This window comes from Centroberyx gerrardi, chromosome 15, assembly GCF_048128805.1.
Source record: "Centroberyx gerrardi isolate f3 chromosome 15, fCenGer3.hap1.cur.20231027, whole genome shotgun sequence".
Taxonomy (NCBI): domain Eukaryota; kingdom Metazoa; phylum Chordata; class Actinopteri; order Beryciformes; family Berycidae; genus Centroberyx; species Centroberyx gerrardi.
Genome location: NC_136011.1, coordinates 2778641 through 2798070, shown reverse-complemented (window position 1 = coordinate 2798070; position 19430 = coordinate 2778641). Strand labels below are relative to the sequence as shown.

Below are 19430 nucleotides of genomic sequence, written 5' to 3'. Positions count from 1 at the left end.
ATGGTTATGACACATTTCAGGGAGGACTTGTCAAAACCGGTTAAATTATTATTATAAATGTCTGTTTTGCTACTCTCTATTGCTGATTGATATACCACAACATTGATTCAACCTATATCCAGTTCATGAAAGCTTTTATGTCTGGTAGCTCTTTCCTGGGACAAATCCTCTGGCGTATAGGAAGTGATGCGTTTTATGTTTCCGGTTCATTTGGAATAAACAGAAGAACTGGGTAGTTAGCATGAGCAGCGATAGCCACCATGGCTGAACAGACAAAGAAAAGAGCGCCACCTACAGAAACTTCAACAAAATCCAAGCCCCGCCGACACTGTTTGATTGACAGGTGATCTCTGGGAAGAGACACCACTGCAATGAGCACTTAGCACCAAAGATGGAGACAAAATTTTAAAACAACCCCAAAAAGACAAAACAACAACAAAAAAAAACCTTGCAGATTACCACTTAAACTCAAAACCACATACAGGTCACGCAAAATTTAAAGTTGTTTTATTCAAACTAAAATTCATTCATTACAGGATTTAGAAATACTGATTCATGAGAAAATCTAACATACACGGTATGTTTGAAACTAAAGCTCCCACACGAAATGCTCAGCACTGTGTGAAAAATGCACATCATTAAATCAGAAGTTGGAGATAAAGTTCATGTCGTTGTCTGTCTGAGGTGCGTTGGCTGGCAGGTTCTCCTTCACCGGAGACATGGGCTCTCCTTTCTTGGAGGGGTTCATTTTCTGACTCTCTCTGCAACAAAAAAACGACAGGTTTGGTTTTAGAGCAGTTCCCCAAAAACACGAGAAACAGTCAGAGAAGCTGCAATGTAACAGACCGATGCCATCAGGTTTAATGTGGTTGCGAATGAAGAGATATCCAGGGCTTCCCACCATGGCCCTGATGGAAATTTTTTATTTCATTCTGCTATATTCCTGTAATCCATTTGTAAAATTCCCTGATATTCCCCTATCTCCCCAGATAATTTATCAAATATAATCTCTCAAAATTCCACTATATTCCAGGCATTCAATAACCAGTGGGAAGCCTGGATGTTGCTGTGATCGGGACAGTATGACAAATGGCAAGTGTTTGAGGGAAAGCAGACAATGTTACATAAAAACTCAGAAATCCCCCGTTTTTTCATACAAAAAAACTGGGGGATTGAGAGTCTGAGATGCCTGACAAAGAAGGAAAATCAGACCCTTTACCAGGGTTCCCACACTCCAATTATTCAGTAAACTTTATTTTCAAGTTTGATATGATAAACGTTTGTAGGATTCTTTAAAATGTCATGCCTTTTGCAAAGTTTAAAGACATTTTACAATTTTCCAAAACATTTACAGTCCTGGAAAACAAGTTCTCAAATTCCATAACTTTTCCATAATTTTCACGACTGTGGGAATCCTGCTTGACAGACGCGGACGAGGAAAAAAGCACCTGCTTTTCTGGAAAACAAGGTGACAAATTCCATTAGAGGCTGAGCGATGTCTCACCTCATCGCACCGCTGATTTACCACAATGGAATCATTGTACCTGCTGATAAATGCCATGATCACCATGATCTGTGTGTGCTTTCAAGTCACAGAGAGAGGACATTCCATTCAACAAGTGCCAACCACATCTAGCAGAAGAAATTATTCCCCCCCCCCCCCAACATAAGCATTTAGTCACACCACTCTAACATGTTGGGGATGCTGCCCCTGCTGGTTGGAGCACTGTATGACCCATGCTTGACTACAGGAACTTAGAGCAGTAGATCTCAATCATGTGCCATCGAGGCCCAAGAGTCTGCAGGGTTTCATTTCAACCAATCACTACAGCAGCTGATTTCACTGACTAGCACACCTTCAACCAAAGAGAGGAGGAACAGTGACACCAGCTGCTGTAGTGACTGTTTCAGCACCAAGTTCATAGTCCACACCAAACCATGTAGGTGTGAAAGCCACCTAAGACCTTCTCCTGACTTTTTAAGGACCTGTAGACACCCTGGAGAATACCGCAGTCTGTAACGCAAGTGTTTCTCTTTTACTTTTTGAAGCCGAAGTTCTTCCAGAGGCCACTGATGGTGGCCTGTAGGCCGGGGTTGTTCTCGTTATTGGCGGCGGCTTTCTTCCCAGAGCCTGGAGGCTTCTTCCTCAGTCCGCTGGCCCTGGCCGGGCCTAACGCTCGGCCCTTCGCTTTAGCCTGGCTTCCGGGCTTCAGCCTCGGCAGACCTGCGACCTAGAGGGGGAGACGGAAAGAGAAAACAGAGGGAAATAAACAAAAGTCATCACTTCGCTAGCTATACGTAATGTTTTGACCTTCACCACTTCACCCAACCTGAATTTCTTCATCTGATTTGAAGGTTTTGGTTGGTGTTCAGTACAGTGTGTGAAATTAACTTTAAAAAAAAAGACCTCCTCAGAATAATTTTTACTGACACTTAATAACTTAATATTATAATATTATAAGGTTTTCATTGAAATACATCACCATACCCATTTTCAGTGTAATTTCATGTATAAAATCAGGTTCTGTGTGTTCATTATAAAACCTGCTCACTCACTTATACAGTGGAGTCAAGCTTGTAATTTGTCATGAAGTGCAACAGAATTCAAAATTACAAGAGATCATTTTGAAACATGAGCTTTGTAATTTCAGATTTAGACCGATGGTCGTCGTGCCCGTACATACTATACCATATCATTCTATAGATGAAGATCATTGTTTGACAAATATCAGAATATGGCCAATGTCTAAAACCACAGAAAATGTGCAGTACAACTATATTTTTACAAACTCTCCCAAACTTTTTTGTGGAATTTCTAAACTTATCAAGACCTGGAAATGACTAAATTCTCATTTATTTCCAGACTTTCCAGGCCTGTGTAGGAAGAGGAATGTTTACTGGTTAGACGCTTACTCTCTTTAAATGGAGCTATGGGGACATTTTCCACTGCATAAAACCCAAGAAAACACAATTCTCTCTCAAACGCTCCTTAAAAACTTTTGGTAAGACAACGACAACCGAGTTTCAACAGTTTAACAGTCTTGCCCCTTTTCTCTCCCCTCTCTGTTGCAGCCTGTGGGTGGGATGCTTCCTGGGGTAGAGGGAGGGATGGGCAAGTTTGTGAGTTTATGGGTCAGGATGGGAGTATGTTATAGTACAGAAGAGCATTCAACCGATATAGGTTTTTGAAGTCACCGATACCTGATATTGACGCCAAGATGTTCCAAATATTGTTTAGCGTTTCCACCAGAATTGTATTCTTGTCAGGGTGGAAAAGCCTCTGAAACAGCATTTAGACCATCACAGGACACTAAAACTCTCCATTGAAACTCAAACTAATGAAATCCATACAGGGTTAGCAGCTCGTTAAGGCAAGGTGGCCTATTTATACCTATTCAATGGTAGGGAAACTCTGGGATACATTACTGCCTTTAAGTGAAGAATCAACTTTCGAAATACATAATTGAACAATTAAATTAATAAAATGTGCAAAGAAAATAAAATTTCATGTCAGGTTTTCCAGACTGTTTTTCTGTAGCTGTGGTCAGAGAGGAACCTCCATCATATCAGAGGTGCACGATACTGACTGGCTGATATCTGATATTTAATAAAAGGCTAACATCAGTCAAATGATAAACATACCATTGATCCCATCGTACTGGGTTTCTTATCTGCTTCTGGGGACTGTGTAGGACTCCGACCTGGCTCTGAATCTTTGCTCGAGTTAATTTCCTGTGAAAGCACATGAAAGAGAAGCGGCTGCATCACACATACAAACACCAAGCCAAAAACACACAGCCGCACAACAAAAGTAGCTGCATTCATGCCCACTCATATGAGCCGTGACACTGATAATGATGCGCGTGAAGGTTGGCACATATGTACTTATTAGGTCAGGAGGAAATGATATCGTACAGACACGGCATCCTCCTTGTGGGCTGGTGATGAAGGGGAGGGGAGGCAGTAGGAGGTGGAAACTTCCTCTTTGTGGCAGGACGCGAGGCGAGGCTGGGACTGGGAAAAGTAGGCGCTATCCTGGGAGGGGGGCGAGTCCGGGGGGGTGTCCTTGTCCTCTAGCTGCCTGTCGATGGAAGACAGCGTCAGGGGCAGCGTGGCTCCGGGGGGTTTCTGAGTCTTTGCGCTCCAGGAGAAACTCTCCTTCTTGTGTTGAAACTGCTGCAGGGCAGCCAAACCCGAGGCCGGCGTCGGGGTTCCTGACTGCTTGGTGAAGGAGGAAGAGCCCGAACAGCGAAACACCTCGAGGCCCTGACTGGCCGGCCAGGGGGAAGGGGAGGGGGAGGAGCCGGGTGACAGAGGAGGGCTGGGGGTGTCCAGAGATGGGACCTCGGGTTCGTCGCTCTCTCTGGCCTGGGTGCCGGGAGAGGACTTGCCAGTTTGATTCAAAGCGCTGGTCTCCACATCCCGAGATAGATCCTCCTGGACCGACTCTTTAGCGCTGGGACTGGCAGCCGCACAGGAACTGCTGAAGAACCTGGGATGGGAAGGATACATCAACCACATGAGAACCAATATATTATTAGACAGTATTTTACAATAGGCTACTGTATCAGTCTCAATATGGTATGGTGTAAAGGAACACACATTCAGGGTACACTGTGTAATACTGATGCCAATACTTTGCATTTTGCCTGTCTTATCTTAAGCAATGATAAAGAGAACTTTCATTTTGGTGATTGTATTCATTGATGGATTTATTTATTTTTGAAACAGGAGTTAAACATTTTGAGTGAGGTAGGGGCTTTTGCAGTGGAATATAGTGTGCTACACAGTATTAACTGTTGTGGGGCTTGCACTTGTAGTTTTGAGAATGTTAACAGTTTCAGAGAATGTTTTTAAGCAATTGAGAAACTGTAATACTGACAGACTCGTGCCTGCTCTGGTCCTCTTAGCCATGGAAATGACTAAAATTGGATTTAAAAAGCTAAAGAATGCCTCAACTAGGACCGTGTTAGTCTATGCCAAAAACTGGTGTCTATAAAAGCAGAAAATTGGAATACAAGGGGTTTGGGTGTTAAATTGACCACGATGATAAAGCCAGACCAGCTGCGCTGAGGCAACACCTACGCCTCTTTTTGAGCCAGGGAAAACCCTGATATCATGTATGGTATCTCAACCTTAATATTTAAATGCATAAATCTGATGTCGATGACTGTGCTGTTGCCTTATGGTTTCGTTTTTACCACATTGTCTACATCACTCCTCTATGGCTGTACACTATCACACTACATCACTCCTCTATAGCTGAACACTATCACACTACATCACTCCTCTATACCTTTACACTATCTAACTACATCACTCCTCTATAGCTGAACACTATCACACTACATCACTCCTCTATACCTTTACACTATCTAACTACATCACTCCTCTATACCTTTACACTATCTAACTACATAACTTTGTGGTAAAAATAATTTTCTATATATTATATGTTCTTTACTGAGCAATAGGTAATTAATAAAAGGAAGTAAAAGTTATATTATTGTGAAAATTGAACTTAAAATACAAATCTATTAGTTTACATGGACTGCTGTCATAAAGTGATATATGGCCAAATATATAGGTAAATCTTTTTATGATCATCATACAACACATGTTACAACTGTAATAACTTCCGATTAACATAATAAACCATTAATCTAATAATGTGCATCTAATAGTGTCATAAACCTGTTGACGTTGTTGAAAAAATTGCCTACTATAATAGTAGTACCTTTTTTCCTGTTACCAAAATAATTCTTACATCATTTGGTTTCATGTCATCCATTTGCAGTCTTGGTTATTAACTGTTGCTACATCTACAAAGGGATGAATATGTATGGAGTTCTTTGGTCGTAACTTTCATTACATTAATGGACATATGTATTATATTAATAGGATTATGATATTAACTAGTGATCACATTCAAATAAACTGATCAATGTTCATTTGATTTTACCTGCTGCGTGTAGCCTGGCTGTCTCCCTCGGCATCCTGATTCCTCCTCTGCAGCAAGGTCGCGAAGCGGTTGCGCGGCGAGGGCTGACCGGTCGAGGTCGGCTTGTCCGGCCGCTCCTCCGGTCTGGACCGCTTCTGACTGGAGGAGGAGTACTGCTGCAGCACCTCCTGGTCTGACACAGCGCAATCTATGGGAGGAAAAGAGGAGTCGAGATCAGGTCCGTAGAAAGGATGGAAATAAAAGACGTAACATACAAAATTGCACGTCCTGTAAATAATCTATCTACATGTTTAAACGAATATACAGTATTTGATACGGTGAATACATTTCACAACGCACATCCATATGGCCTTCTATAGACCTGCTAAAGCATATGCTGTAACTTCACTATTTTTTCCCCATTTTCATATTCTCATTTTTCTCACGTTACATGTTTCTCACGCTATAATTTTATCAAGATATGCAATCAACATAAGTTTCATCTTATCTTAAAAAACTCCAACTCCAACTATGAGTAGGAGGACAATGAGCAAAGGTTCAAGGTACAAACTGTTTTTGTATTTATTTAGTCAACCATGACTATGACGAGTAGAATTTCTATACCGAGACAATCGAAGACATTATTATTATTTAATACAATTTTTTTTATATATATATAACAACATGAACAACACTATGGGAGCGGATTACGAGAACTATACTTGAAAAACAGTTACTGTTTGGTTAAAAGAAAAATGACCGTGTGTTCACACTGTGATCAACATGACCAAGTCAACAGAAACCCAGTCATTTCCTACAGAGCTGAGCGAGCAGGAAAGCTCGTCTGATGGGCAGTAAGCTTGTCGGCGGACAAAGTTGGCGACGGCTCAACATTTCACGGTCATGGGCAATCATCAGCCAATCAGATTTTCCTTGTTCCTTCCTTGTTTCCCTACCGATGTGATTTTACTTCATGAACAATAGTTCGGCCTGGCCATTCAAAGCCTCCCAGTTCTCTGCAACTTAGTAGTCAAATGTTAAAATCTTTCAGTTCTGATACTATATATGAGCCACCACTGACCTGGGATCAAATCCTGCCAGCGTTTTCTCCACCTCCGTTGTCTCCCCTACACTCTCCTTACGGTACTTAGGGTTTTTCCTGAATTGTAAAATCTTGGGCGGGCCACCTAAGTGTAATTCTGAGCCGCCTAAAGAACATTTTTTAAAGTGAATTTAAATTGGCTCAGAAATTGCATTTAAATAAACCCCGTTTAAGAAAGACGCAAGAGTGGCGATTAAATTTTCCACCGACAGAGGGCGCATGTCGTTCCTATCAGTAGTGACCATCGACTGTAAAAAAAAAATAAAAATAAAAAATAAAAAACGACAATAGTACTTCCTCTCCTGTCAAGGTAGTGAAAGGAGAAGAAGCCGGATAGAGCCGCAGGTGGAGTGAGCCAAAGTGAACTGCGTATAGAAGAGGTTGTGTTATAATGGATAACAACAAATTCTTTCAACCTTTGAAGAAACGAGTGGTGAATGATGGCGAAAAAGCCAAGGTCATGCTGGAAGTGTTAACGCTTTGGAACTTTCTAGCCGGTAAACCCTCCTGTGTCTGTTGTAGCAAGTTACCACTACACAGTCGGGAGAAAATATATACATACAAAAATTTATTTTTGTTCCGAGAGGAGCATGAGTGAGAGGAACATGAGTGAGTTAACCCTTTGTGGAGCGGATGAAATTAGCTGTTTATCACATAGACATGGACATCATGAAAGCTGGTGTCTATAAAAGCATAAAATTGGAATAGAATGGGTTTGGGTATTCAATTGGCTGTGATGACAAAGCCAGGTCGGCTGCGCTGAGGCACCACCGCCTATTTTTGAGCCAGGAAAAATCCTGGTACTTTCCCACTAATTCTTCCAGTTATTTTTTAAAAGACATTTTCGTCACAAAACCTAAATTTAAAAACTGGTGTGAATATTAGGTGGGAGCACTGAGGTCAGGGAAGCAGGCTTGTGGCCAGAAGGCACTTAACCAACAACTGCTATAGTGAAGCTCAGTGGTCAACACTATAAGACTGTGGTTGTACTGGTCAGCTCAAGGTGTGTGCCAATGGGTGTAACTGTATGAATGTGAAGCATTGAGCTCACTCGTCTTTCCCTGGATTAAGGATAAAAACATAGAAAACAAAAAAGTTACATGTAACCAGCTCACCTTCTCTCTGTCTCTTCACCTGCAGCTCTCTGCTGGGAAAGCGGAGGCCCTGCAGGCCGACGACTCTCTCCTTCCCCCTGGTAGAGGCAGGCCTGTCTGGAGAGGCAGCCGGCTGGGGCGGGGCAGCAGCGCCTGGCCTGAAACCTGTACTCCAGATACTGGGCCAGGCGGAGAGCCGGGAGGAGGCCTGGTCGTTCCAACCGCGACTGCATGGCTTAGACGGCTGAAAAGATATTTGCAAAGCTGTCAAATATGCCAAGTTTCATTTTGATTCAAATTCAATACACTTAAACCAGATTTTCAAAAGAAAAATCCACCCTAAAACACTTACCATAAAGAAAAAAAAACTATTAGCGATGTACCTTGCATTTTTGGGTCCATTTTGCACCAATGTTCAACACAGGAAGACACCATCGTAGAAGTGGCAGAGATACCAATTTCTTCACCAACAGTAGCCTCAACAGACCAGAATGCAATGCAGCAACAAGATATGAGACCTGGATTGCAGCTAATATACCTGGGCGGCCCACCCAGGTAAAGCCTATGTGTGGGACACACTGAACACATCACAAAATAACCCTTGGAATGCATTGACCATCACACACTGATGATATCTAACAGCTTAAGTATCCAAGGGTGGATTTTTCCTGTACCTGAAAATGTGATCTGATACCTGTTTACTGGGTTTGTCGGGGTTAAAGTCGTCTATCCTCTCCATGGTGTTGAGGTCCAGGTTCCCCAAGGCCATCTGCAAGCCTTTGTCATCTCCTATATTACTGGAATCAAAATCAAGGATGGCATACTCTGCAAGTAGCAATTTCCAAATCAAATCTAAATATATTCATGATCTTAAAATTAGGCTCTTTAGGTTTCTGTACCCCAAAACAGATGTAATTAAATACATGCTTAAAACTTATTTTTATAGGCATGCTTTTATATGATGTCTTTTATTTTGCTGTTATTTTTTTACCCCCTACCCTCATCCTTTTATCTTGTGGTGCCTTTTTGCTTTAATTTATTCCGTTCAATGTCTGCTTTTATTTAATTGTAATAGCACTTTTATAAATTCTGTTTTAAAAGGGGCATTAAGTAATCTATGAACTTTATCGCCCTCTATTGGTGATCAATAGGAATTGCAACAACACTGACAGAACCGATCTCCACCCTGCCCATCCCCGTGAGCTACAGTAGTCTGTAATTGACATAAATAATAGTCACATTTAAGATAGCCAATTAGAGCAGAGATTCAACAGACAAAGTGCAGTGAAGAGGCAATACATCACCATGCTAAATACTGGAATAATAATACTGCTTTATCATTTGCGTTCTTGGCTTGTCCAAAGCTTTTAAGCCTTTGTGGCTGAAATGTGACGCCAGTCGCTCGCTCATAGCACCATCTTCCATCATTAACTACTTTAAAAATGGGCGCCTAGCCAAGCACCTCAGCACCTGGCCAAGTAATGATTAAGTCACTGGTATTGATCAACAACCCTATCAAACCCCAGTAGATATGGCCATTTTGTGCTATGGGGGAGGAGAAATCTTACTTATCGCCCCTTTAAAAGAGTGCTATACAAGTAAAGAGTATGATTATGTGGATTATAGTATTTTTGTCCTGGTCGCAAATGGAGACTAAGCATCGCATGCATCTAGCAGCAATTCAGGAAATGCTGACAAAGCACAGCCTTCCTCTCATATAAACATACTGGAAATGATCTTCTATCAGCAGGTGGGTCGGGCTAAGTAGGATGTGTGGATGGATGTACTGCACATCACTGTAGCCTCCAGATGGGCAGTAAGTTTGGACAGAGGAAGCTAGGTCAGGTGGAAGGATACTGTCCGGCGTAGCTGAGGGTGGTTGGGTCGATGTGTTCTGGGTACGGGTTGAGGGGCGTGACCTTCCTCCTGACGGGATCGAAGACCAGCTGATAGAGGAAGGTGTTGTTGGCCTTGATGAAGCCCTCGATGTACTCCTCTGGTACCACCACGTTCATCTTCAGGTACTGGCCCATCTTCCTGATCACCTGACGAAGGCAAGGACAGCTCACACAAAACAGTCTTCTACGGGATGTTACAGAATGTGTGAAACATCCATGACCATGGCTGCTGCCAGGACTCTGAGCGGGCTGTGTGACAGTTGTGTGACCCAGGGGTTTGACCTGGCCTCACCTTGAGGATGTCGGGGTTGTTAGCGATCCTCAGCAGCTTGCAGGCCTTGCCCAGTCCGATGCCGTACAGCGAGGCCAGGTAGTCGCAGCCGGACAGAATGCACATGTAGCGGAACTTCTCCTCTGTGAAAACGTCCCCCAGAGATCGACAGCGGCCCAGGTGGCTCTGGTCTATCTCCAGCCCGTTGCCCTGCTTGTCCATTTTAAGGATGACCTGTGTGTGATTTTGACACGATTGGTTTATTGAATTGCTGGCAATGTACAGGCATGGTTACCACTAGCTCCACTACAGCCATCAGCCACAGAGAGGATGCTTCGTTTGAATCAACGTCCTCTTTCAAAGTAAAAGCACTCCGTACACTGAAGACACGCGGATGACAACATGACACATTTAGTGGAATTTGAAGGTTAGAGTGTGTAAAATGGGTCTGGTAAACGCTACCTTTTTACAGCCAAATGCCAGCAGGTCAGAATCCTCCGTAATGACAGCCTGGACCAAGCCAGACTTACTGAGGAAAGCTAACTGGGCATCGGCCTCATATGGAGCCACAACACAGTCCACCCCTCTGGTCCTCGCAGCCTAATGGAAAAGAACCCACAATCATTTTGTATCGCATGCCTACCTTCAGCGAAAATGCATCATTGCCGGGCATAACCACAATGCACAAAATAAAGTGACACAGAAAGATGGAGGATTAGGCAGAGTGTCTGCAGATTTCAGAAAGCCAAATTTAAGATTTTAAAGACCTTTTTAATGCTGCCTGGATAAGAAGAGGATAGAGGGGGCTTCTATTGAGTTTTGTTGTGTGAAGGCATTTGATGAAGGTGGCCTAGTTCAAAAGACCAGCCTATTTCTGATTGAACTTAGCTAATGAATCTTCTGAAACTATGAATAGGCAGAATAGGAAAAAGGCCACCGGGAAATTAATTGTTGAAGGACCTGGGGATTTTTTTTATTTTATTTTTTTTTTTATTTAACCTTTATTTAACCAGGCAGGTCAATTAAGAACAAATTCTTATTTACAATGACGGCCTAGCAAGAGGACAAAAGGACCTCTCAAAGGGTAAAGGGAAAAGGAGACAAACAAAAAAAAAAAAAAACACGCAAAAGAAACTAAACAAAGAACAATCCAGATAAGACTATCAGACACAAATGTTACATACATCGCAGAGGCAGAGACAACCAACACAGTATGGGAACGGAGAAATAATCAAAACACACACCAACAACCAAATAAAATTACAAGTCATGCAAGTCATGAAGCAGAACAGACAAATTTCTTTGTCAGTTAAAAGGCTGGATGACATGGCAGGATACCCTGCCATGAGAGGAGAAGTCCTAACCTTGATGACCTCGTGAGCCATGGCCGGGGTGACATTAACGCAGCGGGTGAAACAGTCTCTGGCCTCGGAGAGCTTTCCTTCACGCAGCAGCTGCTTGCCTTTCTGAAGGTTGGCTTGTCGACGCCTGGAAGGAAAATTAGACTATTACATCCACTACATTGGTCATAATTAGGACGAACACATCCCAGATCCAGAGTGTCTGGATCTGCCATCAAGGTAGATGTAAGACTTTTCAATGGCAGTTAGAATAAAATACAAGATTTTGCCAATGAAATGAAGATGAACAAACAAAATGCATGACTGGACTGATTTTAAAACAGCATTTTTAAGACTTGTGAAACTGAACTGCACACTTAAAGGCTGTATTCAACAGTATTCACAGACTTTGGAGGTCTTGAAGATTCAAGACATTTTTAGACTTTTCCGAGGATCTCCACACACTCAAACATACACACACACACACACACACAGCAAACCAGTGAAAGCCTGTGAAAATACTCACTCTCTGCGAGCCTTTTCCACTTCTTTTTTTGAAGGCAGATTGCGTCCGTCAAACACCAGAACTGGTTTCACATTAAAGGACAACAGCATGTCCACAAATTTCATACAGTACCAGACATACCTAGGATTGGAAGAATTAAAACAGCATTATCACTGACATGCAACACTCATTACAAGCAGCTAAACTACATACTACACCTTCAGCTGCTCCCAACCACCATCTCAAGTACTATTCAGCTAAAATATTTACTGATAATACTTACTGATAAGTTGGTTCCCCCTTGGCAAGCTTCTCAGCACATGAAAATGCTCCTTTATGCAGCCAGCAGTAAGTGTCCACGGCCACAGTTTGTCCTTTGTATTTTCTCACACTGATGGGCTCTGATGCATCTTTGATGAACTGCAGCAATCCAGGGATTCCCATTTTTGGTTTTGATTCAGAATTATTCTAGACCTGTACAGGAAAATGTGATGTTAATATTAAACACAATGACTTACAATAATAAAGATTTACTTGATAGTCAAGGTTTGTCCACCGCCTTAAGATTTCATTTGATGGTGGCAGTTTCCCACGGGGTTTCAGTACAGATCCGTTGACTAACGTTAGTCGTTCCATTCTCTCTCTTACCATCTTCAACCAGGAGAGAGACATTGCGCCAAACTGCATTTAAAAATCCGTCAATTTTGTGTTGCCATACTAAGTGGCAAACGCTCATACTTGGTAGAACATCACTTTTAAGGCCCATTAAGAATCGCTAGGATCTCCTCTTCAGTTCGGAACCCATCCAACACAACAAGAAGCACATATTTCAATAAATGTTTAACTTTTAGGAGTGTCTCGCCTCTTATTCCCACAATCTTCATCCACCAAAATACACAGTGGAGGGCGGTAGCAAGCATTGCGAAGCAATTCTAAAAGTTGAGATTTTATTGAAATAAAGTAACGTTACCGATTGGCAGGCCGTCCATATGCCGAATTTAGCAGAGGACCTTAACGATTCGTACAAGGTCTTAAGTCACGTTGTACGGCCTGTGTAAGTTTGCCGATAAGGCAACATTAAATTTAATGGCGTTTTCAACCGTTGACAAACTGAAATAACAATCGTCTTCGAGTTTTCATTTCTTTTTCAACGGATAGTAGATTGTTTACAAATTGCATAAGTACTTCCAAAATGCAAATTTTTTAGAGCCAGTTCGCCCTTGTCCATGTAACTGTTATTAAGGTGGACTTTTTTTTTTTAGCTCACATACAACAAGCTAGTTAACGTTACTACAAATTACGCTTGCCCTGTTCAGTCTGAAAGAACACAGAACCAGCACAAGTTAATCAAATACAACTAACGCTAAACTTAATCTTACTGAATGTGGAATTAAAACTCACCGGGGTTGCTTGTATTGTTTATTTCATAAATGCGGTCTGTCTGACAGAGCAAAGCAGCAGCGACTTTATTTTTAGCGGCAAAAGTGGTGGCTCAACATGAGCTGTTAGGATTGGCCAGGTAGACAGAGGAGGCGGGTCCATGTTAAAGGGCAAGAGTTATTTTGCAAATAAGTAAATTCGTGCGGGATAAACGTGCTTTTTACCAAGGACACACAATATATCAGCAACTGCATGGATCGTCAACAGTTTTGGTTGTAAAATAGCCACTAGATTTCACATTTGAAATATTAACAAAACAAATGCATCCATGTTGTTCATTTACATCATACGTTCACTAGATGGCGGGGCTTCATCCATAGCAAAGCCATTGAGATAGAATGGCTGTGATCCATAGTTGTCCGTGTCGTGTCGTGTTGGGATTTTGCTGCATTCAAGTCATATGCAAAATCGTCGCCATAACTATACAGCTACAGTAAAAGCAACGACTTGGAACTGGCCAAACTTTCAGACTTGTTAGTATCCATGTAACGTTAGCCATGATTGAAGTTTTCTGTAAACTTCTCTGTAAACTGATCAGCTGTGTCTCACTTAAGACACATCCACCTTGTGAGTGATACACTTCTGTTTAACAGCATACCAAACATTGTAATGTCAACTACAACCAAAAAAATCCAGCAAACGGTTGTGTCTCGCCATGTTTTTTTTATTTTTTTATAGTTGTGATAACAAAATAACTTACGCGATATAAAGCGTTCATGTTGTTGGTTTCTTTTGAAATGGAAATAAACATTCCCTAAACAGTCTGTTTGCCACCTGAAAGCAGAGGTTAACTATTATTTTCTAGTTGCTAGAAAATATAGTTCACCTCTACTGTAGTAGACAGTTCGTATCTACCACTTTTTCGACACTACTTGAATGCGGCATAAGACGTGTCTCCTTTTTTCCCAGCTTCCTCTGCACTTCCTGCTTTCCACCGCAGCAGTGACAGACGCAACGAAAACAAAATGGAATAGTTTTTACTTCATAGGCGAACTGGCGTCAATGACAGCATTATTTCTACGCTTTGCCGTCAAATTACAGCGACCGCTCATTTAAATGTCATTTTCTAGGACTTGAGGCGTGTTGCAATAACAACAACAATGCAGTTCTCTCCCACCAATGGAGATTTCACGTTCGTCTCTTCGACAGAAGCTGAAGGTAACAGTAATGCCCAGATAGCTTTCCAGCTAGTAGGCCTCAGAATAGTCAAACTTACCTGCTTACGTGATTCATGCTATTTGTCACAATGTTATTGATCCTGACTGCGATCAGATTGTATCCATAAATGTATCCACTCTACTAAAAGTAGCATTTACATCAGCTCAAACTGTGCTATTCAAATTAGCTGTCATACAACACAGGCTATCATTTAGCAAGACCCGATAATTCTCTGGCGCAAGGAGAGAACGTAGCACCACACTCCCAACAAAAATCAAGCAGTTCAAAGTTTTTTTTGTTTAATGGAAAAGGTACAAGTCATAGAAAATATGACTCAAAACCATATCTGAATGGTTAGGAGCCACTCTTCAATTCGGCTTACATATAATCCAACTAGCAGCAGTTTATTTCGACCAAATTTCAACTTTCAACAATTGTTATGTTGTGTGGCGGATGAGGATTGTGAGAATGACAGGCAAACCAAACACAAAAAGTTTTTTTTTTAATTGAAATAAGTAGTGCTTAGTTTAATGGATGTCGAATTGAAGAGGAGACCCTTACATCAACTTACAGAGAGTGATAGAAACATAGTTACTTCCTGCTGTCCTGTAAAAAATACGAGGAAGTCAGAGATGTACACCTACCTGCCAGTCTAACACCCCAACATTTAATTTACTGACTGAGAAAGAAAAGCTCAAGGTGTTATTGGGAGAAAAGGGGAAAAAACTATCAATCTTGCTGCAAAGTCTATGTCTAAATGTCACCAATACGGGAGAAAATACATAAAAAACAACAATATTGAGAATGATCTTGTAAATGTTGTCTTGTAAGAAATAGGCTAATCCCCCATCCCTCCCAGTGTCCTATATTGTTATACATTGACTTCAATTATATTGAATGTATTGCTTTTATATGCTTTCACATGCTATTGTTGGTATGTGCAGAATATATATAACTGTCTATTATCCATTATTTATTTGACCTTATCCTTTGCAAATGCTTTGGCAACATACAGTAGATCCTTTCTCTGTCATGCCAATAAAGCAGATTTGAATTTGAGTATAACCTTACGATTAGTTATTAGAGTTTTACTGTAACTTTCTCTCCATACAAAAGAAAGTTACTCATCGGGGCTATCCATCAGCAAGCTACAGTACAGTTGACTATGTTGTTACCTAAAAACAAGATAAGTATTTACTTTTGCCTGCAAGGTTTACATTGAAAAGGTCATGTTTTTCTTTCCACCCAAAATGGTTTGGTGATGTTTACAAGGTATGAAAATTTAGCTTTCGAGTTGCCACTTAAGTTCTTGCGAGATGCTCTTAAAATACAGCCATTCATACTGTATATCTAGGGTATTTGAACCTGCATCCTGGAGTTGGATTTAGAGTGTGTTTTCCTTGCCATACTAATCTATGATCAAACACTCCAGAGGAGAGGCAGCTCTTTGATGGAAGTGTCAGCTGAACAACCGTGTTCTCCACAGAGCTCAGCGGCACCATCGATGCCCCGGACATCAAGCTGAACATCGGCGCTGACGGCGGAAAAGACCCGTACGCCACCACCTTCCTGAGGCAGCGAGGCTACGGCTGGCTGCTGGAGGTGGAGGAGGAGGATAATGAAGAAAGCAAGCCTCTTCTGTGAGTTCACCACTTGTTCACAGCTATGACCTCTGTCCGATTGCTGATACTTTGTACTGATATTCAATACCTTTTCAATTTGCCCACTTTGACGCCAAAAATGATATCAGTGTTTACTCTTGTCAGGGTGGAAACGCCTCTGAAACAGCATTTAGACCACGGGACAACTTCTACTAATAATAATAATCTTAATGTAAAAGCGAATCCATGCATACTTGATGTTAATTATAATAAAAACAGTATCATGTTCAGTAATAACACTGATGCATGTTGAATCCATTCAAAATGTTTCATTAGAATCAGTTCAGGTTAAGGGCTTCCCATAAATAACCGGTGTAGTATTGGATCAATTCTACAATAAATATGTAATCAAACAAACTGCATCATATCCATCATATTGCCTGTGGAAGACACTGGCTGGACCAGATCTGATTTTTAATAAAAGGCCACTATTGCCCTGATATGTTAGTCAAACCCTACTTCTTGCCATTTAAAATAGTGTTTTTCTACCTCTGTTCTTACCATCTATTCAGTTTGAGTGAAAAGCTTCACTTGTGATATCTGACGTCGTGTCTCTGTGAGCAGGGAGGAGCTGGACATCGACCTGAAGGACATCTACTACAAGATCCGCTGTGTGCTGATGCCCATGCCGTCTCTGGGCTTCAACCGGCAGGTGGTACGGGACAACCCGGACTTCTGGGGCCCTCTGGCCGTGGTGCTGCTTTTCTCCATGATCTCCATCTACGGACAGTTCAGGGTGAGCACGACAAAACGCACACCAATGTTTCATGTTCATGAATTCAAGAATACTGCCACCACTGCTAGAGGAAATGTGAATATGTTTGTGTAAAAATGCACCCGTCTTCTCAACGCAAAATGCAAAACTTGCTCCTAAACAGCAGCAAGCGAGCTGGACTCATCAACGATGGATGAACCTGTTGTCAAAATATTCTTTTTTTTTTTCTTCATCTCCACCTCTAACCAACCACTAAGAAGAAGAAATTTAGTTTGAGGAGTGCTAGTTTACTGACGCCACGTTACATGATTTCTTGGTAATCAAGTCCTCAAAAGTCAAACAGTTACCTCTCTCTGGGATTTGGTGCCTCCACCTGGCGAAGTTGCCTACTGCAGCTTAAAAAAAACATAACATACAAATATGTAGTATGATTCATGTTCCAGTCAGTGTCGTCCACCTCCGATATGATTTATTGTAGAATTGAGCAATACTACACTGGTTGTCTACGGGAAGACCTTAACCTGAACTGATTCTAATGAGACATTTATGATCAGATTCCACGTATTCCAAGTATGCATGAATGTTGTAATATTATTGTGTCAGTGTCCCATGATGGTCTAAATGCTTTTTCAAAGGCTTTTCCACTCTGACAAGAATAAAATTCTGGGGGGGAAACACTATATTTGTCATTTCTTGCCATGAAAATAGTTAAATTTGAAGGTGCTGAATATCAGCAGCTTCAATCCAAAAATATCGGTATCTGGTTTCAAAAACTCATATCTGTGGCGCCATCGTGAGCATTAATACAGGTAGTTTATGGATTTCACTCAAACGCACTAAACTCACACTAAAGTTGTGGTAACTTACCACTGTTTTCTGTGTTGACACTAAGCTGCTGCGTTTATCATATTTCCCAAGGTTGTGTCTTGGATAATCACCATCTGGATATTTGGATCACTAACAGTCTTCTTGCTGGCCCGTGTTCTTGGTGGCGAGGTAAGTGCAATCGACACCTAGGCGTCATCTTGTTATTGTAATACATAATGTAAATATTTGCCTCATGGAGTCCTGTTCTTCTGTTGACCAGGTTTCTTATGGCCAAGTTCTCGGAGTGATCGGATATTCCCTTCTCCCTCTCATTGTTATAGCCCCCCTACTCTTAGTCATCGGGGGTTTCGATGTGGTTGCTACACTAATAAAAGTGAGTAATGAATTCAGATAATTTATCAGCCTTTTCCTTTTCATGTTATGTAAAAAAATATGTTATATGAATAAATTATATGTAGAATTAGCAGTTATCAGTACACAGAATATGATGCCACTATCCCTGATGATATACTGTATGACATCCGACTTCTACCACTTTATGTCTTCTACCACTTTACACACTTGTCATCATTATTATCAAGGTTTTGTGATATATGTCTAACTAAGTATTGGCCATGAATCAATCTAATCCTTCTTTATTCTGTGTTTTCATTTTTCAGCTTTTCGGAGTATTCTGGGCTGCTTACAGTGCTGCGTCATTGCTTGTTGGGGATGAATTCAAAACGAAGAAGCCTCTTCTCATATATCCCATTTTCCTTTTGTACATCTACTTCCTGTCACTATATACTGGTGTCTGACTGGACAAATTGCAACTGTGGACCTTTTGTTGGATAACGACCCTGGAGCACAGCAAAAAAGACACACAAGGATTCATTCAATAATGAAACTAAGGAAAACAGATTTTTTTTTTTTTTAAAAGGTGTTTTTTTTTTGTGTTTTTTTTTTTAACCCTGTCAAAATGCTAGACTATGGGGATATCGGGTATATGATAAATCAGTGTATATAATTTTGTCCCTTATGTCTTTGTCAATAAAAAAAGCAAAAGCTTTTACAGTTTAAACCTCTGTATGCAGATCTCTATTCTTATTCACCAGTACAATACAGTCCCCATGGCTCTGCGATTACTGAAATCTAAGATGATTGTAATTCATTCATGTTCATGAAGTCTAGTATCTTTAATGATCAGAGGGTTGCATACTAGTGATTTTTTTCCTTTTTCCCATTGAAGAATGTGGTGCCAAATATCTCTGTGTATATGTTCAATTTGAACAAAAAATTTGAGAATAGAGGCACCACCCCCTAGAAAGAGGGAGAAGGTTTAGCATACTGTTCTGCATTGTTGTGCACTGTTATGCATTATTAATAATGGCCATTTATACCTTTTATTTTTTACAAACCTATTTCTTAACTTATGGATTTCAGCCTGGATAGATGGGTTAGTTGGGGCAGTTTGAGTGAAATAAAGCATTGTCTACTA

General features: G+C 41.1%; 2 protein-coding genes across 2 annotated transcripts; one reads left to right on the top strand and one right to left on the bottom strand.

Moving 5' to 3' along the window:
• Nucleotides 1-541: 541 nt before the first annotated feature.
• Nucleotides 542-13593, bottom strand: exo1 (exonuclease 1). Its single transcript, XM_071901927.2, has 14 exons — nucleotides 13553-13593; nucleotides 12435-12625; nucleotides 12173-12292; nucleotides 11671-11794; nucleotides 10769-10906; nucleotides 10328-10540; nucleotides 9995-10182; nucleotides 8832-8934; nucleotides 8159-8381; nucleotides 5963-6149; nucleotides 3916-4492; nucleotides 3643-3732; nucleotides 2041-2231; nucleotides 542-761 (listed from the first exon to the last, which is right to left on the bottom strand). The coding sequence occupies exons 2-14, from the start codon at nucleotides 12593-12595 to the stop codon at nucleotides 644-646; spliced, it is 2433 nt and encodes an 810-aa protein (XP_071758028.2). The 5' UTR covers nucleotides 12596-12625; nucleotides 13553-13593; the 3' UTR covers nucleotides 542-643.
• Nucleotides 13594-14530: 937 nt separating this feature from the next.
• yipf4 (Yip1 domain family, member 4) lies at nucleotides 14531-18864 on the top strand. Its single transcript, XM_071901920.2, has 6 exons — nucleotides 14531-14749; nucleotides 16236-16389; nucleotides 16975-17146; nucleotides 18044-18121; nucleotides 18213-18326; nucleotides 18613-18864. Exons 1-6 carry the CDS (start codon nucleotides 14692-14694, stop codon nucleotides 18748-18750), a joined length of 714 nt encoding a protein of 237 aa, XP_071758021.1. The 5' UTR covers nucleotides 14531-14691; the 3' UTR covers nucleotides 18751-18864.
• The last annotated feature ends 566 nt before the right edge of the window (nucleotides 18865-19430 follow it).